Here is a 20,450-nt window from a genome sequence, read left to right as displayed (position 1 = left end):
CGCCGGTGTATTCCCCTCTAATCTATGAATGGCCACGCGTTATTCCCTCCTTATTCCTCCTATTCTCCCTCCTCCCTTCTGCGCCTTCCCTTCCCATGGACGAGACGGAGCTCGATGCCTACTCCTCCCCTGATCCTTTCTTCGACGCGCTCGGTTCCTTCCCTCCCGAAGAAACCCTCGACCCAACCCCCGCACCCGAGTCCACCGCCAACGGCCCGGGCGACGCGATCCACTACCCCTCCCCAGCCGCCCTCCGCCGCCGCAGGCCACCCTCCAGGCGGATCCCGGCCGCCGTCTTCAAGGAATCCTCGAGCTCCGATTCCCCGTCAGGCATCACCAGCCTCAGAGAAAGCCGGACCAAGATCCTCCTCGCGTTGAAAGACCAGGAGGCTCTGGAGACGCCGGATAATTCGAGCTCTACCCTTACTTCGGATCAAATAAGCACGGGAAGAGACCGGAGCCCGGAAATTTCTCTCCGATCGTCGGCGACGAGCAGTGCTCCTGTTAGAGAATCGCCTCCGGTCTCCGTTGCTGGATTTGTGGTCAAAGCTGTGTTTTTTCAACTCAGTTTGCTGATTAGTTCCATCACATTTCCCATTTGGTTGCTGCATTGCTTTTTCTTTCTCCTCATCAATCCTTTCGGCACCCTGAGACGAGCGAGAAATGGGATAAAAGGGAGGGCTTTGAGGGTATGGAAGAGTTTAGTGGAGAAAGTTATCCCCTTTGTGTCCGAGAGTCTTGAAAGCCAGCAGGGGGTGGGGAAGTTGGCGGCGAGATTTGCTTGGGGGTGCTTCTGGTCTTTCTATATCTGTTTCGGGCTGTTTGGGCTCTTGATGGGAGCATTTTTAGGTGGGAGATTGTTTATGGGCAGAGCTGTTGAGATGCCGTTCCAGATGACGGAGGGTTTGAATTTTGATTACACGAAGCCGACTCCGGATGCTCTCGTGCCGGTAGGGTCTTGCGATGGTGGTTCGGTTTCTGGTGGAAAGGCTGGAGCTTGGGAACATGGGGGTTGGCGGTCGGTGCCGCCAAATCACAAAATGCAGTTGACAATTTCATTGACTTTGCCGGAATCAGATTATAATCGAAAACTTGGCATGTTCCAGGTATGGACCTTTGTTATCTGCCTCTTGCTCATATTCTCTCTTTCTCTGCCTCTGTGTTAATTCACTTTATTCTATGACTGGTTTTTGAATTTTGATTCTATATTCATGTTCGTATATTTTTGGATACTCTAGAGATTTGGAAAGATTGTGTCTTTTATATTATACCGGCTTGGATCTTGAAGAGTCTTTATATGCTTAGAAATGAAAGAGTGAAAAGGTGCAATAGTAGCAAGGAAACCATTAAAGGAACAAAGGGTTTTGACCCCAAAAAAAAAGGAACAAAGGGCTGGACCTGGAACATCCATGTACTATTGCTCCTCTTCCTCATTAATCACTGGGTGAAGGAATGACCAATGCTTGCAGGCAATAAGACACTATCAGTTCACCCCTCTCATGCTATGCTTCTCATCTATTTTGTCGAGGGACATATGCTTATATGCACTTACATATATGTATATATATATAGTTTATTAACGTATCAATTAATATTTTTCGAAGGCAAGACTTGGTGCAATGAGAAGCTTGCTTCATTTTGACCTGGATGTCACAATTTTGAAACATGAAAATAGCATCTGTGCACGAGGGTAAGGCTGCGTATATCTGACTCTCCTCAAACCCGTAGTGGCAGGAGTCTCATGCACTTAGCTATTTTTTTGTTAAATCAATTAACGAGAGGTACCTTATTAGATGAGAAGATTTATCTTACATCGAGGAGAAAACTTGAAGGAACAAAAAGTCAGAGTAGAAGAGGACATGAGACCCACAGGATTTACAGGAGTTGATATGGAGATGCATGTAACCACTGTTTCACCTACTTGCTGCCATTAAAGAGGGATAAAAATAAAAGATTACGAGGAGGCAACATGAAAGTGCCCCTTGCTCTTGTTTATCATTTAATTATTGACAGATGCAACTGTACTTGTATCAACCTTTTTAGCCAATATAATAGTCATCTTAGATGAATCACTGAAAGTATATTACAACAATCTCCATTCCTTAAGATTCTTAATTCCTTTGTGATGCAAACCAGTGTGTGGAAGCTGTGATCCAAGGTAAAAACTCACAGCTGAAGGTCAATACCAACGAGCTGCACAATCTATCCTTTGCCATCAGCAGTTGAACAAGTGCTTCATTCGAGGACATCCATATTACATATGGAGACAAGGCTAATATTGTCAGTTATTCCTCTGGATGAACTTTATTATGCATCAGAAACTGTCTTAAACAGTGTTTAAACAAGAGGAAAATGTGCAACCAATTCAAGGTCTGGCAGTGCTATAAGAAGCTTTATTGCTAGAGTGACTAACAGTTACACCAGCAATGGTGCCAACAATGCATTTTTTTAGTTTAATTGGTGAGAGTTACTTTATTTTTAAATTTGTTAGTTGTATTAAAGATGTGCCTAGATAATTAATAATTGGTAGTTTAGTGGAGAGGCACTCATCCACAAATTGTATTATTAAATGTTGACTTCCCTCAAGGTGGTTCAAGAGAAATTTGGAATTACTGAAGACAACCATTCTTCTTAGTTGTGATTTCAGATCAAATGGTGAAAATTAATATATAAACTTTTACCTTTATTAAACCTATTTAGAGTTATATCACCCATATGGCTTAAATCTAGATGGTTCTGAATTGAATTTGGAATTCCTGAAAACAACCGTTCTTCTTAGTTGTGATTTCAGATCAAATGGTGAAAATTAATATATAAACTTTTACCTCTATTAAACCTATTTAGAGTTACATCAACCAAATGGCTTAAACCTAGAAGGTTCTGAATTGTTTTGATCAAGCACTCTTATTCTAAGATCACCTTTGTGATGTGATAGTCATGAAGTGATGCTATTGGAGGTCTGTGTATATTATAGATTGCTCCTTCTCCTTTGTGCAACTTGTCTAAAAGTAAGCTACTCTTTTTTTTAGTCATGCAACTGCCATATATGTATATCTACTTCACCATTGCCACATTGCAAGAGGCAAGTAAAAAATATAAACTGCACAAAACAATGAGGCAATACAGTGAGAAAAATTGTATGAAAAACGGCAAGTTAAAAGATGAATGCGATGGAGATATTTCAAATAGGATTGCAATTTAAAATGAGGCAAACCTCTAACTTTAGTCATAATGCAGCTCTATTTTTTAGTCATAGGCCTTATATACTGAAACAAGTCTGTATTAAAGCCATGAAACTAGTAGCCGGCAAATCAAAATTGGAACTAGCTCAATTCGCACACTAAAGTGATAGTTGAAGAACTGCATCCCTTTGTGAATTGGCTTTCTTGAAAATGATAAATGTACTCCCATGTTGACTGAAAAAGGACCAATGAGAGCTTGTACAGGTGGAAATCAGTCAGATATCCCAAAATAGAAGCTTAAGTGGCATTTATTCAGCATATGGATGCGAACTTGACCTTTTGTGGCATTAAGTTTATATCAAGGTTGTTCTCTATTACATGTTCCAGTTGTGCGTGAAGTATGTTCACAAATGCATTTTGAGCTCATTTTGGTCAAATCCAAACTAGGTGGGTCTATTTGTTCTTTGTATTAATTGGCTACCAATGCTGCCATATAGATACCCTGCTTAAGCAAAAATTAGGGTGGTGGGGTCCATACAAAACAACTAGAAAGCACGAAGAAAGACTGATTTTTGAACCCCTCACCAAGACAGAAGCCAGAAAAGGTGGAGTTCCATGAGCACCATGTTTATTGGCTCTTGATGGGGAGTCATCAAGTAATACGGCACAGTTCTGAAGGGTCTGGTATCACTCTGAGGCCTCTGAGGCAGAGGGCCCTTAGCGAAATTTCTCATTTCGTTCCTTGCTTGCCATAAGGAACTAGAATGAGGAACCTGCACCTACTCATTCATGCACGAAAACTCTAATCTTGAAGTTAACCTAACTATTGCCTTGTTTTCCTCTAGTCATCCCCACACATGTAGAATTAATAGGTTTATCACTTCCATATAGGCATCATAGTCACTTCACCTGCTTTGATAAGAATTATAGTTTTTTGGGATCCAAATCTGATATGCAAGTCTAGGTTTCAAGTTTGGCTAAGGTCTTATTCAAGCTATGAATTTTATTTGGGCCCAAGCATGGGCATGTAAGAGACAGGAAGGGAGGGGGGAGACAGGGTTGGGAGTTCTTAATGGTCAATAATTATAGAATGAAATAAAATTAGTTCTTATTGTTAGGTTTTATGTTTGTGACTGTTGTTGCTTACAAGATACATTACCTGTTTATATAATTATATAGGTACTGGCCAACTCCAAAGTTCATGGATTCTTGATGCTTCTTGCTGTTTTACTAGTTTCACAAATTGTAATGGGCTGAATTGGTAGAATGACTATGAGGATATGGGCGGGCGTGTTTTTAGTCATACATCGGCTATGCATTGGATAGATCTTGGGTATGTATACAGAGTTAAGGAATTCAAATAACATCTTCCATCTAGCCTTTTTAGGCGAGGTTCTAGATTGTTACAAATGGTATTAGAGTGGATCTAATCCATGGCCTATATGAAATAGGGGACACTACAACACAGGTCCGTTTGGGACTGATCATGGGCCAATCACGGTGTTTGTGATTCGTTTTGATTGGATCTAGATTCTTAGCTTAGCAAAGATGCCACGGCTTAAACCAAGGGGGGTGAGGACCCATGCAGACATGTGTTTAGATTCAGATCGGGTATGCACTGGATAGATCTTGGGTACTTATACAGAGCCAGAAAATCTAAATAATACTTTTTGACTAACCTTTTTGGATAAGGTCCCGGATTGTTACAACAACTCTTATGAGAGTTAACATAAAAGAATGACCCTCATAAGAAATGACATGCAACTTAGTTTTCATCCACTTGAATAGGTGATGTATTACGTCATCCTTTATGTTATATTTTTAGGTCTCATTTTGTTTTAATTACTAAATGGAATATTTTCTTGACTGGTACCATATCCATGAGGAAAGGGAATATGATAGTATAATAAATGCTATTGCTTCCTCATATTGTGCCTCCTATGTTTGATATTGTGTTCCCTTGTTTTTTATTGATATTTATGTTCTATAGCTTACTGATAGACTGACTATCAATTAGTGCAAATAGTTTAGATACAAAATATCAGGGCTAGCAACTCAGTCATGGAAATATTTAAAATATCTTGTTTTATCTCTTGCTTGTTTATGTTTATTTCTTGTTATGCTAATTATGTTGACCCTTGATGTTTGGTTTTGCTGAGGTAAGGTCCGGACAGAGTTTTTGTCAGCAGATGGTAATGTCATGGCTAGTTCAAGCCAGCCATGCATGCTACGATTCAAGAGCTCGCACATTCGCTTGACAGAGACTTTTCTCAAAAGTGGTACTCTACTAGCAGGCTATTCTTCTGAATCACAGTTTCTCAGATTAAAAATGACAGGCTTCACAGAAGGAACTGAACCTACTGTATGCATAAGAGTCGTTCTTGAACAAAGGGCAGAGTTCAGGCCTGGTGCTGGTATCCCTGAGATTTATGCTGCATCGTAACACGAATCTAATGGCGTATCAACTCAATTGGATCTAGGACGAATCCGAAACGGATCCTATCAAATATTTCACAGGGGCTCATGGGTTGCTCATGCTTCCCAAACGTCACGCATTTTTGAGGTCATTAGTCAACAGTTTGACATTCCGTAAGTAACTCTGTGATTTTGAAAACGGGGGAAATGAAAGCAGAATTCGTTATCAATGATTCTCAATGGAGGATCGGGGCTTTTTTGACCAATTCTTGTTCAAGTCCGAAAAAAATCCGTTCGAGAAAGAAGAATCTATCGAAGAGGGATCTCAGATTGCGCTTGACCGCAGACTCGTAGCATGGGTGAAAATTCTTCATCTTAGGTAATGAAGGTGGACAGCTCGTCGTCTTCGAAAAAGGAAGGGATGTAGTCAAAATTACAACGCTAAATCGAAAGTCCTTTCCTATCCCTATCAGTCGAGTGCTAATGCCCTCAGCCGGTACGGAGCCAACCCAGCTCCCGTCCCCGCGAGTGAGTTTTGCTGGTCATAAAGAGAGGGAAAGAAGGGAATAAGTTATTACCGGAAAGTCAAAGATCCCCTATTTCATTCTCCCGAAAAACGAAGGTCGAAATCCCTCTCTAGCTGATTCCGTAGCTGCAAAGGAAACATATAGGCAGGAAGGGCCCGCGAGTGATATCTCTCAAGAAGCTACCGGGGCCAAGCTCGTTCCAGTCAAAAGAAAAGCAGATCCTGATCTGCCTATTATTTTTTTATTTTTTTTTTCATTAAGATTTGATCATTAAGATCTATCTGATTAAGACTTGAGTCAGAGCTTCCTCTTTTTAAGAAGTTGATATGGAACTGCAGGAGGACGCTGTATATCTGGATCAGTATGGGGTTATTCATCATGGAGTTACTGGTTTTTCTTGTCTGCTGTAGACCTATTATAGTTCCAAGGTCAAGGCCTGTTGGTGGTTCTCAAAGCAGGATGTAGGATGCGAACTTTTAAAACATGGTTGCAAAAGAGGAGAACAGGTCTTCTGCAAGCACCATTTCCCCATTTTGCCGCTGTCTGAAATAAGATACCATCTTCAGGTGCCTTGGGGTAGTAATCATGATTTGAACACTCACATCAGTTATGTCATGCATACTTCTGTAGTCTACTGAGGGCAAAAACTATCGATGCTGCTCAGTTTCAAAGATGTCATATTCAGCTATAAAACTTGGAAATTGAGATAGTTTCAATTTGGAAGTTGGTAGCTCTTTTAAAAATTAAGAATGGGGGAACTAACTGTCATATCACAACTACTGTTACACTATTTGCGAGGGATAAACATGTAATGAGTGCCTATACGAGAGATGAGTAGCCTATTGGCAGAGCAGATGTGGACATGTAGCTTTTGGAGCACGAAAGCTGGAGTTCCTAAGAGGTTAGGTTTTGGGGTATAGAAGAATTAGTATGAGAAAAAAAATGTCAAGTGATATAGACTGAATGGTTCTTAACCTTTATCATTATTTTTTATTAGCATGAAGCGAGAACTGCAAGGTCTGAGGCTGGGTTAAGAGTTGGTCCAACATGTTGGGCAGAAAAATTATCAGAGTTGACTATTTTAACTTCTACCAGTAAACAAATTTATTGATGCGGAATAGAGGTGATAGTGCTAGGTACATGTGTTGCCTGTAGTTGGTTCAAGAGGAAGAAGCATGCGATTGATGGTCGTGATCTTATCAATCATGATTGTTCGGCGTAGATTTGATAATTTTGCTCTCATTTTTTAGTTTCTGTAATTCTTTCTCTTTCTTTTAGAGATGATATTACGGATGCCTTGGCTAATAAGGAGTGTTTTTGTGGAAGAAAAGTGAGGTGCATGGCTTGACGAGCAAACTTCATGGCTGGGTGCTTTATATGTGGTATAAATGATTCTGTGATGTAAATTACTTCCAGCAGTCTGCATCTGTAAGTAGCGGCATGAGAATAGTTTGTGTTAATTACATTCTTTTGCTGTGTAATATCCTCTTGGTGTGAAAATATTTATTCTTTTACTGTAGACATGCTCCTACCATGTCTCATTCAACTTAAGTTGTCCAAGCTTGTATATGTATGTGTGTGTGTGTGTGTATATATATATCATGCTTCTTCGGCAACTTCAGAGCTGGCTTTTTCCATAAAATGAGCAAGTTGGGAACAGAAGATTCTTTTCTGCTTTGCCATTTGTAATACCTACTTTTCAGGGCACAGGTGGATTTTCCAGAGACTGGTGAGGCTGCATGAAACTCGGAGGCCACGTTATGTGGTTAAATCAGTGCTTTTGCAAGTCAAGTGGTTTCACAAAGTTATGCAGCAAAGAATTGAACTAATTTGTGATGGAAACACACATGTTCCATCAAGGTGCTCTTTCACTGTAGCTACTTGGTTGTTTTCTCTTGTTAATGAGCTTAGCATCTTGTGTGTCTCCTTTTATTATAGGGAAAATGGTCATTGCATGGATTATTCATTTATTGTCTTGCCTGTAGCATAAGGAAATTGTTTTATACTTTTAATTTAATTAAGGTTTCTTTACTCCCACAGATTTAATCTCAGGTGATGCATATTTTGATGTGACAATTGGTGAAATTATGGTGATTAGGTTTTGGTGAAGGATTTTGATCTTGAATGGAGAGGTTGTTATTGGAGATGGAATTGATGATTTAATGGAAATAGAGAGTATGCGGCTCAGAGGATTGAACTCATTACTTGAGCACAATTGGTAACAACCATGTAATGGAACATTCTTATATGTCTGGTCAAATGCATCTCAGATTGGGCTGGTAGCGATATCTTTAAGGAATGCTATCCCTAGGTTGGCACACGATTCTTGAAAGCTAAATACTTCGCTCGGTGTCACACCCCAAGCTTAGAGCGCACTCCAAACTCGGAGTATAACAGATGCTGCATACTTGCAGGACGGGCTATGCGAGCATGCAAGACTACAAATCAAGTCATAATAATCACAAAGTAATAATAATGATTGTTCGATCCTCGAAAACTGATTTAATCAAGATTTAAGCAAAATCATTCTCATAATTAATTATTCCAAAGTGACATAAGCCAAAATATGTTATCAAATCAAATGATTTGTTCTAACTAAACTAGACCAAACTAGAACTTCAATAACTGTGAATATCTTCAAAAGATTTAGCGTACTCCCTCAAGTCCCAAGCAATCATGATTCAAAATCTGAAAAAATAGAAAAAGAATAATGAACTACTCTAGCCTAGCAAACAACATAACACAAAAAAAGTGGGATATAAATATTCTAAATAAATATATAATTAAGAGCATGATACTAATCGAAAATAAATCAATTTTCAAATAACACATATGTCTCTTTTGAAATTTACTATTATTTTTCATAAATCGATATAAAAAATCCAACATCAAGTTATGGCCATGTAACCCAATGGCATGGGTCAAATACAGAATGCATAAAGTGCCAAATACCACTATTCTAATTACTGATGGTTCGGTGTCTAAATACCACTATTCTAATCACTGATGGTTCGGTGTCGAAATCAGTTTCTTAGATTACAAGTCAACATGGCCAGTGAATAATCCCATTGGTGGGGCCAGATCATAGCCGTGCTAAGAATACATCCATATAAAACAAATTTCATAATTTGTCCAATTATATTTTTCAAATTTTATAACGTAACATATAATATAATTTAAAATAATTACTATCGTAACAATAACATGCTTAACCAGTTTAACCAAGTATTTATCATTTTACCAAAAATTCGAAAAACACACATTGAAGCATTGGGTTACTTCTTTTCGCTTCAAAAATCCCACTTCAGTTAGATGGGTCAGATTTACCTATTTTAATATTATTAAAATACTATAAATTTTATCATTATCTTAGAAGCTAAATAAAGTTAAAAATAAGGATACTATTGGGGATACGACCTTATGCCCAAATCAAGATGGATAAAAGGCAATGTCAATCAGGCAGTGGTATCCGACTGCATGGGCGGTCTAAACAAGGTGAACTGAAACAGTCAAAATCAGATATGATTTAAGTGACTCAATGAAGATAAATGGTAACCATATTCTAGGGATACCTGACAGGGTTGAGGTACTGAAACGATAATACTGCCTAGGTATCGGGATGAACCAACTGGGACCTGAACAACGGAAAGACAGGGCTTCATGCTCGATAAGGATGAAGAAGGATAAAGCTAATTGAGCGGTAAGGTCCAACAATCCGATCGGTCTGGTCAAGTTTATTCTATCCAATCAAATATCAAATCAAATACATGTAACTTATAGTGATCGAGGATGACCAGATCTAGTAAAATCCAACAACGACCAGGATGCTAGTAAAAGCCGGATAAAAGTCAACATGTTGAAGGGTTACAATTGAGCATGTCTCAGACCTCTTATTTAGGCCAATCTGGAGTCCACAAAGTTTGAGCATATATCTGCACGCATGTCCTTTAACACATAATACTGGGCCACAACTCACAAGCTTAAAAATTATCTTCCCAAGTAGCAAGAAGGCTCTTTATTCATCTACTCCGTCACTAGGTCCATGCACGTAGTCATTTACTGCCTTCTTTTCATCCATGCAGGCTTTTGAATTTTGGTACACTGAAAAGCTTTCACTCCTTGCCATTACCATTATGGTGGCATACCAACTCCATCAACAGAATGAAACCGTACGATTATAGTATACCAACCCCCAAGCTTCCAAATGATGGGCCTTGTCGCCAATTAGCAAGCTATGAAGTGCAAGATAAAGGGAATTAATGGAGTTCTCAGGCAAATGTTTGACAGCAATGTCAACTCCGTAGGCACAACTAAACAAATAAGACAGCAATGGAAGAAAAAAAGCTTGCGAACCTGAAGGAGGAGAGTAAAAGACGTACGTGAGGTGGCCCAAGATGGTGAAACAGCATATGAATGGCACAACCACATGGGCTAGGGTAAGAGAATATATGCTTGCGGAGTTGAGGGATGATAAATGAGAGGGTCCTACGGTATCGCTTCATGGCCATGGGTTTCTTTATCTCACTCTTATGTGTAGCTATCATCTTAACTATGTTGTACGCACGACACTACCTCAAAAAAATATATAAAAAAAGACATTAGTCCTCATGCATGCATTCGACGTCGGAATTTCACAAGTATGCACCTACCAACGGGTAGGAGCAGCAGAATGACAGCTCAAGTGTTCGACAAAGACAAAGGAGGGGAGGAACTAGGGAGTTCATGTTGGTTGGACCAGCTAGTCCATCAAGGATATAGTGACAATTTCTAGCTAGTAGAATTAAATGCTGAACTCTATCATACGACCTTATGCCAACTTGTGCAAGTTGAAGTTGAATCCTTCAACTCTGGCTAAAACTTTTATTATCATTGAGGGTGCCAACTCAGATTTAGTTATGACTTCACCGCTGATCTTAGCAAACATCGACAAGGCTTGGCCATTTTGTTTTCCATCATCGACAATTGGAAAAAAACTATCATATCCATATATATCTAGAATTACATGGGATGAAGTAATAAGGAAGAAACTGATATCATTACAACTTTCCAAAAATATGACCTAAACAGTATGGGATGGAGGAAGATCAGGATTCATATTGCCGAGCCAACTAATTTGGGATTAAGATTTAGTTGAGTTGGAAAGTACTGCATCGTCATATAATAAAGCTCGAAGATCAAAAAAAAAAATTAAAAAAAAGCCATGAGGATAAGCTCGTCAAGCAAAGATTTGCAGAACTCCATGATCAAATTTAGGGTTTGGTTAGGCAGTTAGCTGACTTACCAAAGGAATGAGTAGATGCCAGCCCAGTGGGTTGGTGGATGTATTGAGATGGGATGCGAGAGATGCCGCGTGGGGACAGGAAGGAGGTCACACAGTAATTGGTGGGGTTCCTTCAACCTCCGATATATATACGGAACCGTAGTAACATTTAGAGCCTTTAAAGACTAGGACAATCCCAATAATATATTACAGTTCAAGACCTTGGCTAGGGAATTTCACAATAACATTTTTCAACAAAGGAGCACCTACGGTGCCACTAGATTCCTTGACGACGAATGCAGTGACGTACGTTGTCTTAATAGATGCTAGGAGAATATACCAGGTTGAATTGTGTGTATCTTAATTCATGCCTCGTGAAGTTGACAGTAGTCTAGTTGTTTTACTCCCTCCTTTAAATTATTTAGGAGGGTTTAAATTTGAAGCATTTTCTCACGTATTTAGATTTTTGGATGGTTCTACCAGATGGATCTTCTTTTTCCTTCCTTCATTAAATGCAAGTAAGTAAGTAGGCTCTCATCTACGCTTAATCTTCGTGTAGTTTTTCTTGTTGAGGGAAATCCAAGTAGCTCCAACAAAAACTCAAGAAATAGACCAAGCATAGACCATTATAAATCTAGGAAGGAACGAAACGGCATGCTTTTCTCTTTCGAAAAAAAAAAGTTCGGTTGGCATTACAAAAACTTAAGCTATGTTTCTAAGATTTCTTATGGTCAAATTAACTTAATAAAAGAAGGTGTTTAGTCATATCTTAAACATGCATGCATTATATATATATATACTTTGCTCCTGTAGCAAAGTAAGACCTTTAAGGACTAAGAAAAAATGGTATAGTTCATGATCACGTCATGATGTGGATTGGTGCCAATGAAGATTTTGTTTTCTTATGACACCCATCCATTATAAGTTTATCTCCTAGATGTGAACTGAACCAGTTCCATGAAATAAACTATTGCACGTGAGATTTTTCATACATAGATTGGAATAGCTTCCAAGAGGAGATAAATTAAGTGGAGACGCAAGTGAAAAGAGATAGGAGAAGTCATCACTGTACTTGATCCCCAGACCTCTCAATAAGGAGAGAAATGCCAACTGGCTGAGATCAGGATGGTTGGCAAGCCATTGCTTTTATATCTTAGGATTTTAGCAACATTAAAGATAGCCTTTTTGGGTGGAGTAAATATTTTGCATCTTTTGAATTTGTGCAACCAATAGTTTTGTTGATCTTCTAACAGTCCCTATGTCCCTGTATATGTTCACATGCGAGATCTCCCATGCATAGATGTGATAGCCAAGCATCCACTGAAACCTAGCAATCTCTATCTGCACCGATTTCCAAGTACGACACATCAATGGATAAGCTCCAAGGTTGTAATGCTGACTCCCGTGACACAAACATGTTCTTCTGTGGATGGTTTATTTAATTATGTAGAACCATCCTGCTTGCACTTAAGAAGAGGAAGTTGCTGCAACTTGTCTATAATTGTTGTAGAAATATGTTCAGAAACCGGTCTATTTTTCATAATCATTGGTTATGAAAAATAAGAACCCGATCGACCAAGACATGCGACGCCATTGGTTCTAAGAAGTATACTCATTCAAATGGATTGCCTTCATTGCTTTCCTAATATATATATATATATTTAACTATTTATATATAAAGATTTATGCTGCTGTTTTTTCTTCTTCTCTGTGTCTCTTAACTTCCATCACCATGCAGATTTCAAGATACATGCATACTATTGTATATTAAGCAGCGTAATAAAAATATGTAAACGAAACTATTTCTAAACCCTAGAGTCCATCATGTACGGTGGATTGGTTTCATATGGAAATTACATATACAATTGACAATGGATATAAACTTCACCTAATGTTAATAGTAATGATGATAGAATCGGAGAGCACAAAGGTAGTATCAATTCCAATTTTTTAAATTATCACATCATCACCTCAATATCAGTCTCCTCGTATACATAAATGTAGTCTTCAACTAAATTTCTCTAATTCCTGTAAGGGGGATTTTATTGTAGGGTTGGGTTGGTTGCTAACTTTAAAGGTGATCTCAGTGGCAATGAAAGCTTACTCAATAGATCGAGCACTTGTCTCTTCCCTCACCCACCACTCCTCTGTCGGCGTTGGACGTGTGCATGGGTAGATCTAAGTGTAACTAAAATTACTCTCCCCACCAGCCTGGCAAAGAAATTTAATACAAGCTATGGGGACATACTTCGTACTATGCATGAAATTTTGCGAAAGTGAATATATTGACTATTTTTTCGAGTAATTCACGACATACTTTGATGATTTTTTTTTGTTTGAATGATATGATCGTGCATTATTTGATAAATCCAATTGAGGTGGAACCAGTCTAGTAGTTAAGCAGCATAAAATGTCCATTACTTGACTATAGATTTATGTGAAGTTCTTTTTTTTTGGGATCTTATGAAGAATTGTGAAAGTAATTCTTGATAAATTGGATAGGAAAAAATTCATTGGCACAAACTTCTCAGTGAAAGAGGAAAGTTTACAATTTTTTAACACTAGATTTATTTTCTGCCTTGGAATCTAAGACAGGGTTCCCTTGTAACTCTATTTATTCATGTAATTTAAGAATCGAGCAATCAAAGTTACTTTAGCCCTATGTCGGGGCGCATTTCGACATATTCCATGGTATGTCCTCCACCTTCACACCTCCACATTTCTTTCTTCTTTCGACTATTCTATGAGCCTAGGGAGCAAGATGGAGCTGAACCTACCTCCTTACACATGAATAAAAATTATAAAACCAAGAATCTATGATACCTCATACTACTTGATTTAAGTGGGGAGACCAGATCATTTTTCGAAGTTTTTAATTTGTAACCCCCATATATGACCAAGAGATATATAGAGTGTAAGTGGGAATCGATGTTGAGCACTGATATGAATTGCCAATCATGTGGGATATTATACAAACGGACTTTGGGCACTGCATTCATTTGATCATGTCACAAAGTTGATGGTAGATACATAAGAAAGTGATCATTTCTCAAACATGAAACTTAAAGCCCGCCTTTCATCCAAGTGTACCGTATTTATATGATACCAACCAAATATATAGAATAAAGCTTAAGAAATAACTTGCTTGAATTGTCTTGCTGATGAAAGTCATGTCATTTTAGTTTTTCTATAAAATCTAGGAGATAAACAAGTTGGGTTCAATGAGATCGAGTTCAAAAAATTTAAATTCAATCCATCTTTGAATTAGATCAAATATTTGAATCCAAGCACAATCTATTTTCACACGGTGGAGTTAAAGATTTATTTATTAATCAAATCAGATCTTTCAGGTCAAATCTAATCGAGAACAACTAAACATGTAGGTGATGAATTGGGGCCTGTTCTCGTGGTCACACCCCACTACTCAAATATTCGGATAGAGGCAATTATAGCATAGCTAGGCATCTCTTCCCACTCTCCCTGTGTCTGTCTCTCTCAACAAAGATATATAAATCACATCAACAACCATCTTGCATAAATCTAATGGTTAATCATATATAAATCATCATCAACCAACAACAGCAAGTTGATGGTTGATGACATACAAACTATTACTAAATGTCAATTATATTTGGAATTCAAAATAATAGGAATAGTGGATTAATTTAGGTTGTTGAGGATTTTTATTAGACGACAGAACATTTTATTAAAACAAATCCAAACCGAAGCTCGATAACTTCAATTTGGATCGGATAGGGTCAATTTCCGGTCGAAAGTGTATCTAATACAAGCTACAGCAAAAATTGTCTACTCCACCATGTTTTTATTTAGTGTATTTTATATTGTAATTTGAAAGTAGTCCACAAAATATTTTCCTTTGATTTCCTATGTGCTGAGGCAAGATCAGATCTAGGGAGCCTCATTAGTTCCAGGTCAAATGAGATAAGGTTTGGTGACCCAATCAAATGAGTCAAATTAAATTAAATGAGTCCAACAAGAGCAATTAAAAGATTGATTTTGACAAGACATCAACCGGTGGCTCAATTTCTATGAGCCCACTGAGCTTTTTTTTGGTTTTCAGATAACAAGTGGCTTGCTTAATTGTGGCCTTTCTAGCCTTTTAGCTAGCTAGAATTGGTAGGCACCCCTCTCCGAAGTTCATGTATTGAAAAGAGTTCGCACTGAAAAAGTGACGCTTCTATCACATTTCTTAAAAAGCGACATTCAGCCAACCATGAAATATAAGAATCTAAGCTCCAAAAAAGTATACTTCAATATAAGGATCTAAACTTAAATCCCACCTTCCCTAGGCTTTAGAAGGTTAGGTGGTATATCTGGTAGGGAGCAATCCCTCGTTGTGGAATCCATTGCATACGGCCAGTGCAGAAAACTTCAAGCTAAACCATAGGCCTGCTATAAGAAAGTAGCAGTGGTAAAAAGACAAAAAGCCGCCGTACGGATGGCAGGTCCATTTCCCCTTAGAACAAAAAAATAAAACCTATTTCTCTAGGCTGCGCAACGGATTTAATAAAAACCTCTTCTACCTACCGAAATCCCCCACCTCGCATTGCAGACTTAGAGGAGAACGGGAAACTCCTCTTGCCTCGCTTGTTAGATAGAGAGAGAGAGCTGTCGGAATCCATAGACCACAGCCTTGTTCCTCTATTGTGGAAACAGGATAAGAGATAGAGATGGAAGCCCAGGGACAAGCAAGGGTGGCGATAAGCTCAAGGAGATCAGCCTCGCGGTTCAGACGAGTGTGTGTGTTCTGTGGGAGTAGCCCCGGGAACAAGGCCAGCTACCAGCTCGCAGCCATTCAGCTTGGCAATGAATTGGTCATCACTTCTCTCCTCTCCTCTTTCTTTCTCTTTGCATCTCTCTCTCTCTCTCTCTCTCTCTCTCTCTCTCTCTCTCTCTCTCTTCTTTCAAATGGATATTATCTTCCATGGTTGAAGGGATAGAGTTGGGTTTTTAAGGCAGATCAGCTTGCATAGAAGTTGGAAACTAGCTTTATTTACCTTGTCTGTGTGAGTTGCTACCTTGTTTGCTAATAAATCTCTCTTTTTTTTCCCTTTTTTTTCTTCTTGTTTTATTACAAATGGTTTCAGGTCGAGAGGAACATAGATTTGGTCTATGGTGGAGGGAGTGCTGGTCTCATGGGTCATGTCTCACAAGCCGTTTATAACGGTGGCTGCCATGTCTTAGGGTCTGTCTTTTGCCTATCTTTATCCATCCAACACACATATATGTATGCATGTTTATAAAATAAAAATTTTCAAAATTATTTCCGAAGAACTTGTGTGTTTTTGATGTTATAATGCAGGGTAATTCCCAGGACTCTAATGCCAAGAGAGGTATGGTAAATATTCTTCTCTCTCTTATTATTATCTTCTTCTTCTTCTTCTTTCCTTTTTACACAAAGTTTGGTCGCCCATGGGGACCTTACCCCCATGGATAGAGCTTGACAATGGAAGGATTCTGATGGAAAAAAAAAAAAGCAGATAACAGGAGAGACAGTAGGAGAGGTGAGAGCTGTCTCGGGCATGCACCAAAGGAAGGCCGAGATGGCACGGCAAGCTGATGCTTTCATTGCGCTCCCTGGTACGCATACCAAGCCCTGCCCTGTGCTTCCTTTAGTTTGCCATCGTAATGATTGGTATCTGGCAGTCCTCCTTGTGCTTCTGAGGATGTTAGGTCTCTAGATCAAATAGTTCACTCTAAGAAGAATTGCTTTCAATGGTTAGTTCCATCAACCCATCTTTCCTTTTCAGTGATCTCCTCGTGGCTGCTCCTTTATTGGAGTTCATTAGTGCAACAGATTCGGCATCCATCACACACAGTTTGGGATTCATTGCTCAACCAGTGCCTGGTTGGTTGTACCCAACATGTATTTGGTTTTTATGGTGCTATGAATACCAAAATCGGCACATTAACTAGTTGACTCATGACTTGGCCAAGAAAGAGTTGATCACTTGACTGATAAATCTGCCATGATTCTCCACTCCATTATCCATCAGTTCTTGCCACTGCCATGGTGTTTGAGGGGCATAAAGAAGCCCAATCTGAGTTGCATCAGCTTCTGAGGTCATACCAACCAATCTCCTCTTGCCACATCAAAAGGAGCTGCATAGCATTGCTGGAACAAAACACAAAAAAAAAAATAAAAAGCTGATGACACTTAGCTTACCTCAAGGATTGACTTGGGTGATGATTAAATAATAGCATATATTAGAGTGGTACTGATTAAGGAGTAATGACTTGGAAATGTAACAAAAGGGAAGGAGGTGTATGTTGTTTAATGTTACATATTAACACATGAGGCCATGGCTTAGCAGTTGCACTCCATTTTGTAAAGATTTTAGGTTCAATTTTTGGAAGAGTGTTTCATTCAGATAATTGTACTATTTATTATTTTGAGATGATATGTGGTGCCCCCACCTTATTTAATCTCAAAAGAAGGACATGACTAAATGTACTGCTTCTGCTGCACTTTAACTAGAAAACATTCAAGGCAGCTGCCTATATTCCTATAACATTCATGCTAACAAAATTATTTTTGTGCGGATTGGGACTATAGGTGGGTACGGAACCTTAGAAGAACTCCTTGAGGTGATCACTTGGGCTCAGCTGGGGATCCATGAGAAGCCGGTATATCCTTCTCTTTGCATGTACCATATACCATAATCAAGCCTTTGATATGCTTTAACCATCTTTGGCCTAAAATTTTATAATTGATATCAGGTGGGTTTGTTGAATGTCGATGGGTACTACAACGCCCTACTATCTTTTATTGACAAGGCTGTTGACGAAGGATTCATCACACCCGCTGCTCGTCACATTATTGTCTCTGCACAAACTGCCCTTGAACTATTATCGAAACTTGAGGTGTGCAAATGAGCTCTCTCTCTCTCACACACACATTTTTAGGGTTCATTTGGTTCGTGATTGAAATCAGAATGACCATATTTTCTAACGTATTTAGTTTATGATTGAAATAAGAATGACCATATTTTCTAACGTATTTAGTTTATGATTGAAATTTAAATATTAAGGAAGAGTTAAAATTGAATTTCAAGAAATTGGGACATTTTTATTCCTTCCTAGAATCGGAATGGAAATAGGAGTTCTTCCTAAACAAATGGCTGGAATATGAGTCGCTCATTTTTATTTCCATTTTTTTTATTCCAGAGTCCAACTCTCCCCAACGAAATACGCCCTTAGTCTATTTATTGATAATTGCATGCACCAAGTAGTACCTACTTTATTTTGATTCCTAACATAATATTGATTTATGGTTAATTTTCATTAGAAAGGAAACAAATAAAGATGTAAACTACAAATAAATCCTCTCTAGCAGTTTAAAGTTTGTGATTGTTAAGCAACCTACGGCATAGAGCTGAAGAACATTTTGATCAAATAATCATGCACTAGATCGAGAAGCTGAATGCTACTTTCTTAAAAAGCGTATAGCCGAAGATAGAAAAGAATTTGATAATTTAGATTTTTTATGAGCAATATTATGGGGATGCCATCGCCAAGGTTGAAATTCTGGACTTTTCCGTTGTAGAGAACAATTCCACCAAGGACATACACCTAAATGGTTTGTTGTTTTCATAAAACGCAACCCAGTACATAGTCTCCTAATGATCAAATACTCAGGTAACGAACTAGAGAGACATTGACAAAAGAGTGCCTTAATCCTGTGTTATATTCGCATAATATTGGGGACCCTACTCTGTCCAAGATCAGGATTCGGAACACTGTCAAACTTATGATCAGATTTAAACGAATAAGAATATTTAGAATAATATCATTTGTGACTCATTTTTTTGTATCCTTCTCCTTTTGATCGATAAAAATCGATGTTGCTTCCAGGAATATGTGCCCAGGCATGAAGGGGTTGCACCCAAGCTCAAGTGGGAGATGGAGCAATTAGGCCACTCTCGCAAGCCAGACATTGCCCGCTAACCATCCAACTTGTATACGTAACACCATCTATGATGCAATCTTTGTTCAATATTTTTTTCCCTCTAGTATAACCACTAAGACACTTATTAGCAAGCTATCTGGCTTTTTTTTTTTTCTCAAGTAATGACTGATGGATGTATAATATCATCCTCCGTTTGGATTTTTCTTTCCTCTCATAGAAAATGTGCAAGAGATTAATCTTTCAATTAGGTCTAATTGAAATCAAGTAACCTCGCTTCCACTTCGCTAACCTATTAACCATGCTTGTTTAGATATATACTTTTTTAATTATAAGATTAAACTCCCTACCATGTCTAAGTTGAGGCTCTGGGAGTTACTTCTGGACTCCTATTTTTGACATCGTCAAAACTCTCCCAAATAAATCAAGCCCCGTTTGGCTATGTAGGGAGAGAAGAGAAGAGTAAGAGAAGAGCACTCTCCCAAATTTGAGCATGCATTCATCAAACAACATTAACAACAAAAAGAAATCATTAACCGCTTCGGGGGATCACATCCATCCATCTCTCTTGCTTTGTGACAAACTTGATTGTTCGAATAATCAAAACTGAGCTCTTTTGAGCACATTTTCTCATCACCGTCTATTCATATGCGAACAAGCTTATAAAAGCCAACATGTTTTAACTTTACAATGCAAAAATTGCTCTATTCGTACAAGATAAATGCCTCCCTAGGAATGCGAGTTGCCAGAATCCTCACAGCTTTCAAGCCTTCTAATGCCAATCCAAAACCTTCGCATGAACCCCATTTTAGGTTTGCTTATTAAGGTAGCAAATGAAAGTTACAGTCTCTTAGATATTGACCTAACAATGTAGAGGCTGGCAGATTGAGATTTTATTGAAGCATTCTCCCTAACATGAAACAGTGTTTCCCTGCATTTGACCCTAAAACCTCACATGAAAACCTCGTGCACTGGAGCAAACTTTTATTCTTCCCAAAAATAGTCCTTTCCTGGCTGCCCTCAGCCGAGCTGTAGAAACAGAGCGTCACGACAAAAGGTGGCCCAGACACCAGGACAACCACATTACGATCACTTTCCCCTCCAAAGAAAAAAAGAAAAGAAAACTACACTGGTCGCTG

The 20,450-nt window shown here is 38.6% G+C and overlaps 2 protein-coding genes across 2 annotated transcripts; both read left to right on the top strand.

Annotated features, from left to right (window-relative positions):
* Positions 1-7,605, top strand: LOC103706425 (seipin-2-like). The gene is made up of 2 exons (XM_088712519.2): positions 1-1,106; positions 5,347-7,605. The coding sequence occupies exons 1-2, from the start codon at positions 96-98 to the stop codon at positions 5,623-5,625; spliced, it is 1,290 nt and encodes a 429-aa protein (XP_088568645.2). The 5' UTR covers positions 1-95; the 3' UTR covers positions 5,626-7,605.
* Positions 7,606-15,687: 8,082 nt separating this feature from the next.
* On the top strand, positions 15,688-19,782 carry LOC103706426 (cytokinin riboside 5'-monophosphate phosphoribohydrolase LOG1-like). Its single transcript, XM_039118025.3, has 7 exons — positions 15,688-16,219; positions 16,493-16,590; positions 16,708-16,738; positions 16,886-16,985; positions 17,962-18,032; positions 18,126-18,269; positions 19,260-19,782. Exons 1-7 carry the CDS (start codon positions 16,076-16,078, stop codon positions 19,350-19,352), a joined length of 681 nt encoding a protein of 226 aa, XP_038973953.1. The 5' UTR covers positions 15,688-16,075; the 3' UTR covers positions 19,353-19,782.
* Positions 19,783-20,450: the final 668 nt, after the last annotated feature.

Source organism: Phoenix dactylifera, chromosome 16, assembly GCF_051530095.1.
Source record: "Phoenix dactylifera cultivar Ajwa chromosome 16, Ajwa_hap1_PhDact_Kaust_v1.1, whole genome shotgun sequence".
Classification (NCBI taxonomy): Eukaryota; Viridiplantae; Streptophyta; class Magnoliopsida; order Arecales; family Arecaceae; genus Phoenix; species Phoenix dactylifera.
Note: the sequence above shows the minus strand (reverse complement) of the source record. Positions and strands in the feature narration are given on the sequence as shown.

What these genes read in the sequence shown, in the direction of transcription:
- LOC103706425 (XM_088712519.2), top strand. Translation starts at nt 96, where the DNA reads ATGGACGAGACGGAGCTCGATGCCTACTCCTCCCCTGATCCTTTCTTC. An exon ending in GAAAACTTGGCATGTTCCAG is followed by an intron (nt 1,107 to 5,346) that starts GTATGGACCTTT and finishes TGCTGAGGTAAG; the next exon opens with GTCCGGACAGAGTTTTTGTC.
- LOC103706426 (XM_039118025.3), top strand. Translation starts at nt 16,076, where the DNA reads ATGGAAGCCCAGGGACAAGCAAGGGTGGCGATAAGCTCAAGGAGATCA. An exon ending in GGACTCTAATGCCAAGAGAG is followed by an intron (nt 16,739 to 16,885) that starts GTATGGTAAATA and finishes AAAAAAAAGCAG; the next exon opens with ATAACAGGAGAGACAGTAGG. An exon ending in TGGGGATCCATGAGAAGCCG is followed by an intron (nt 18,033 to 18,125) that starts GTATATCCTTCT and finishes AATTGATATCAG; the next exon opens with GTGGGTTTGTTGAATGTCGA.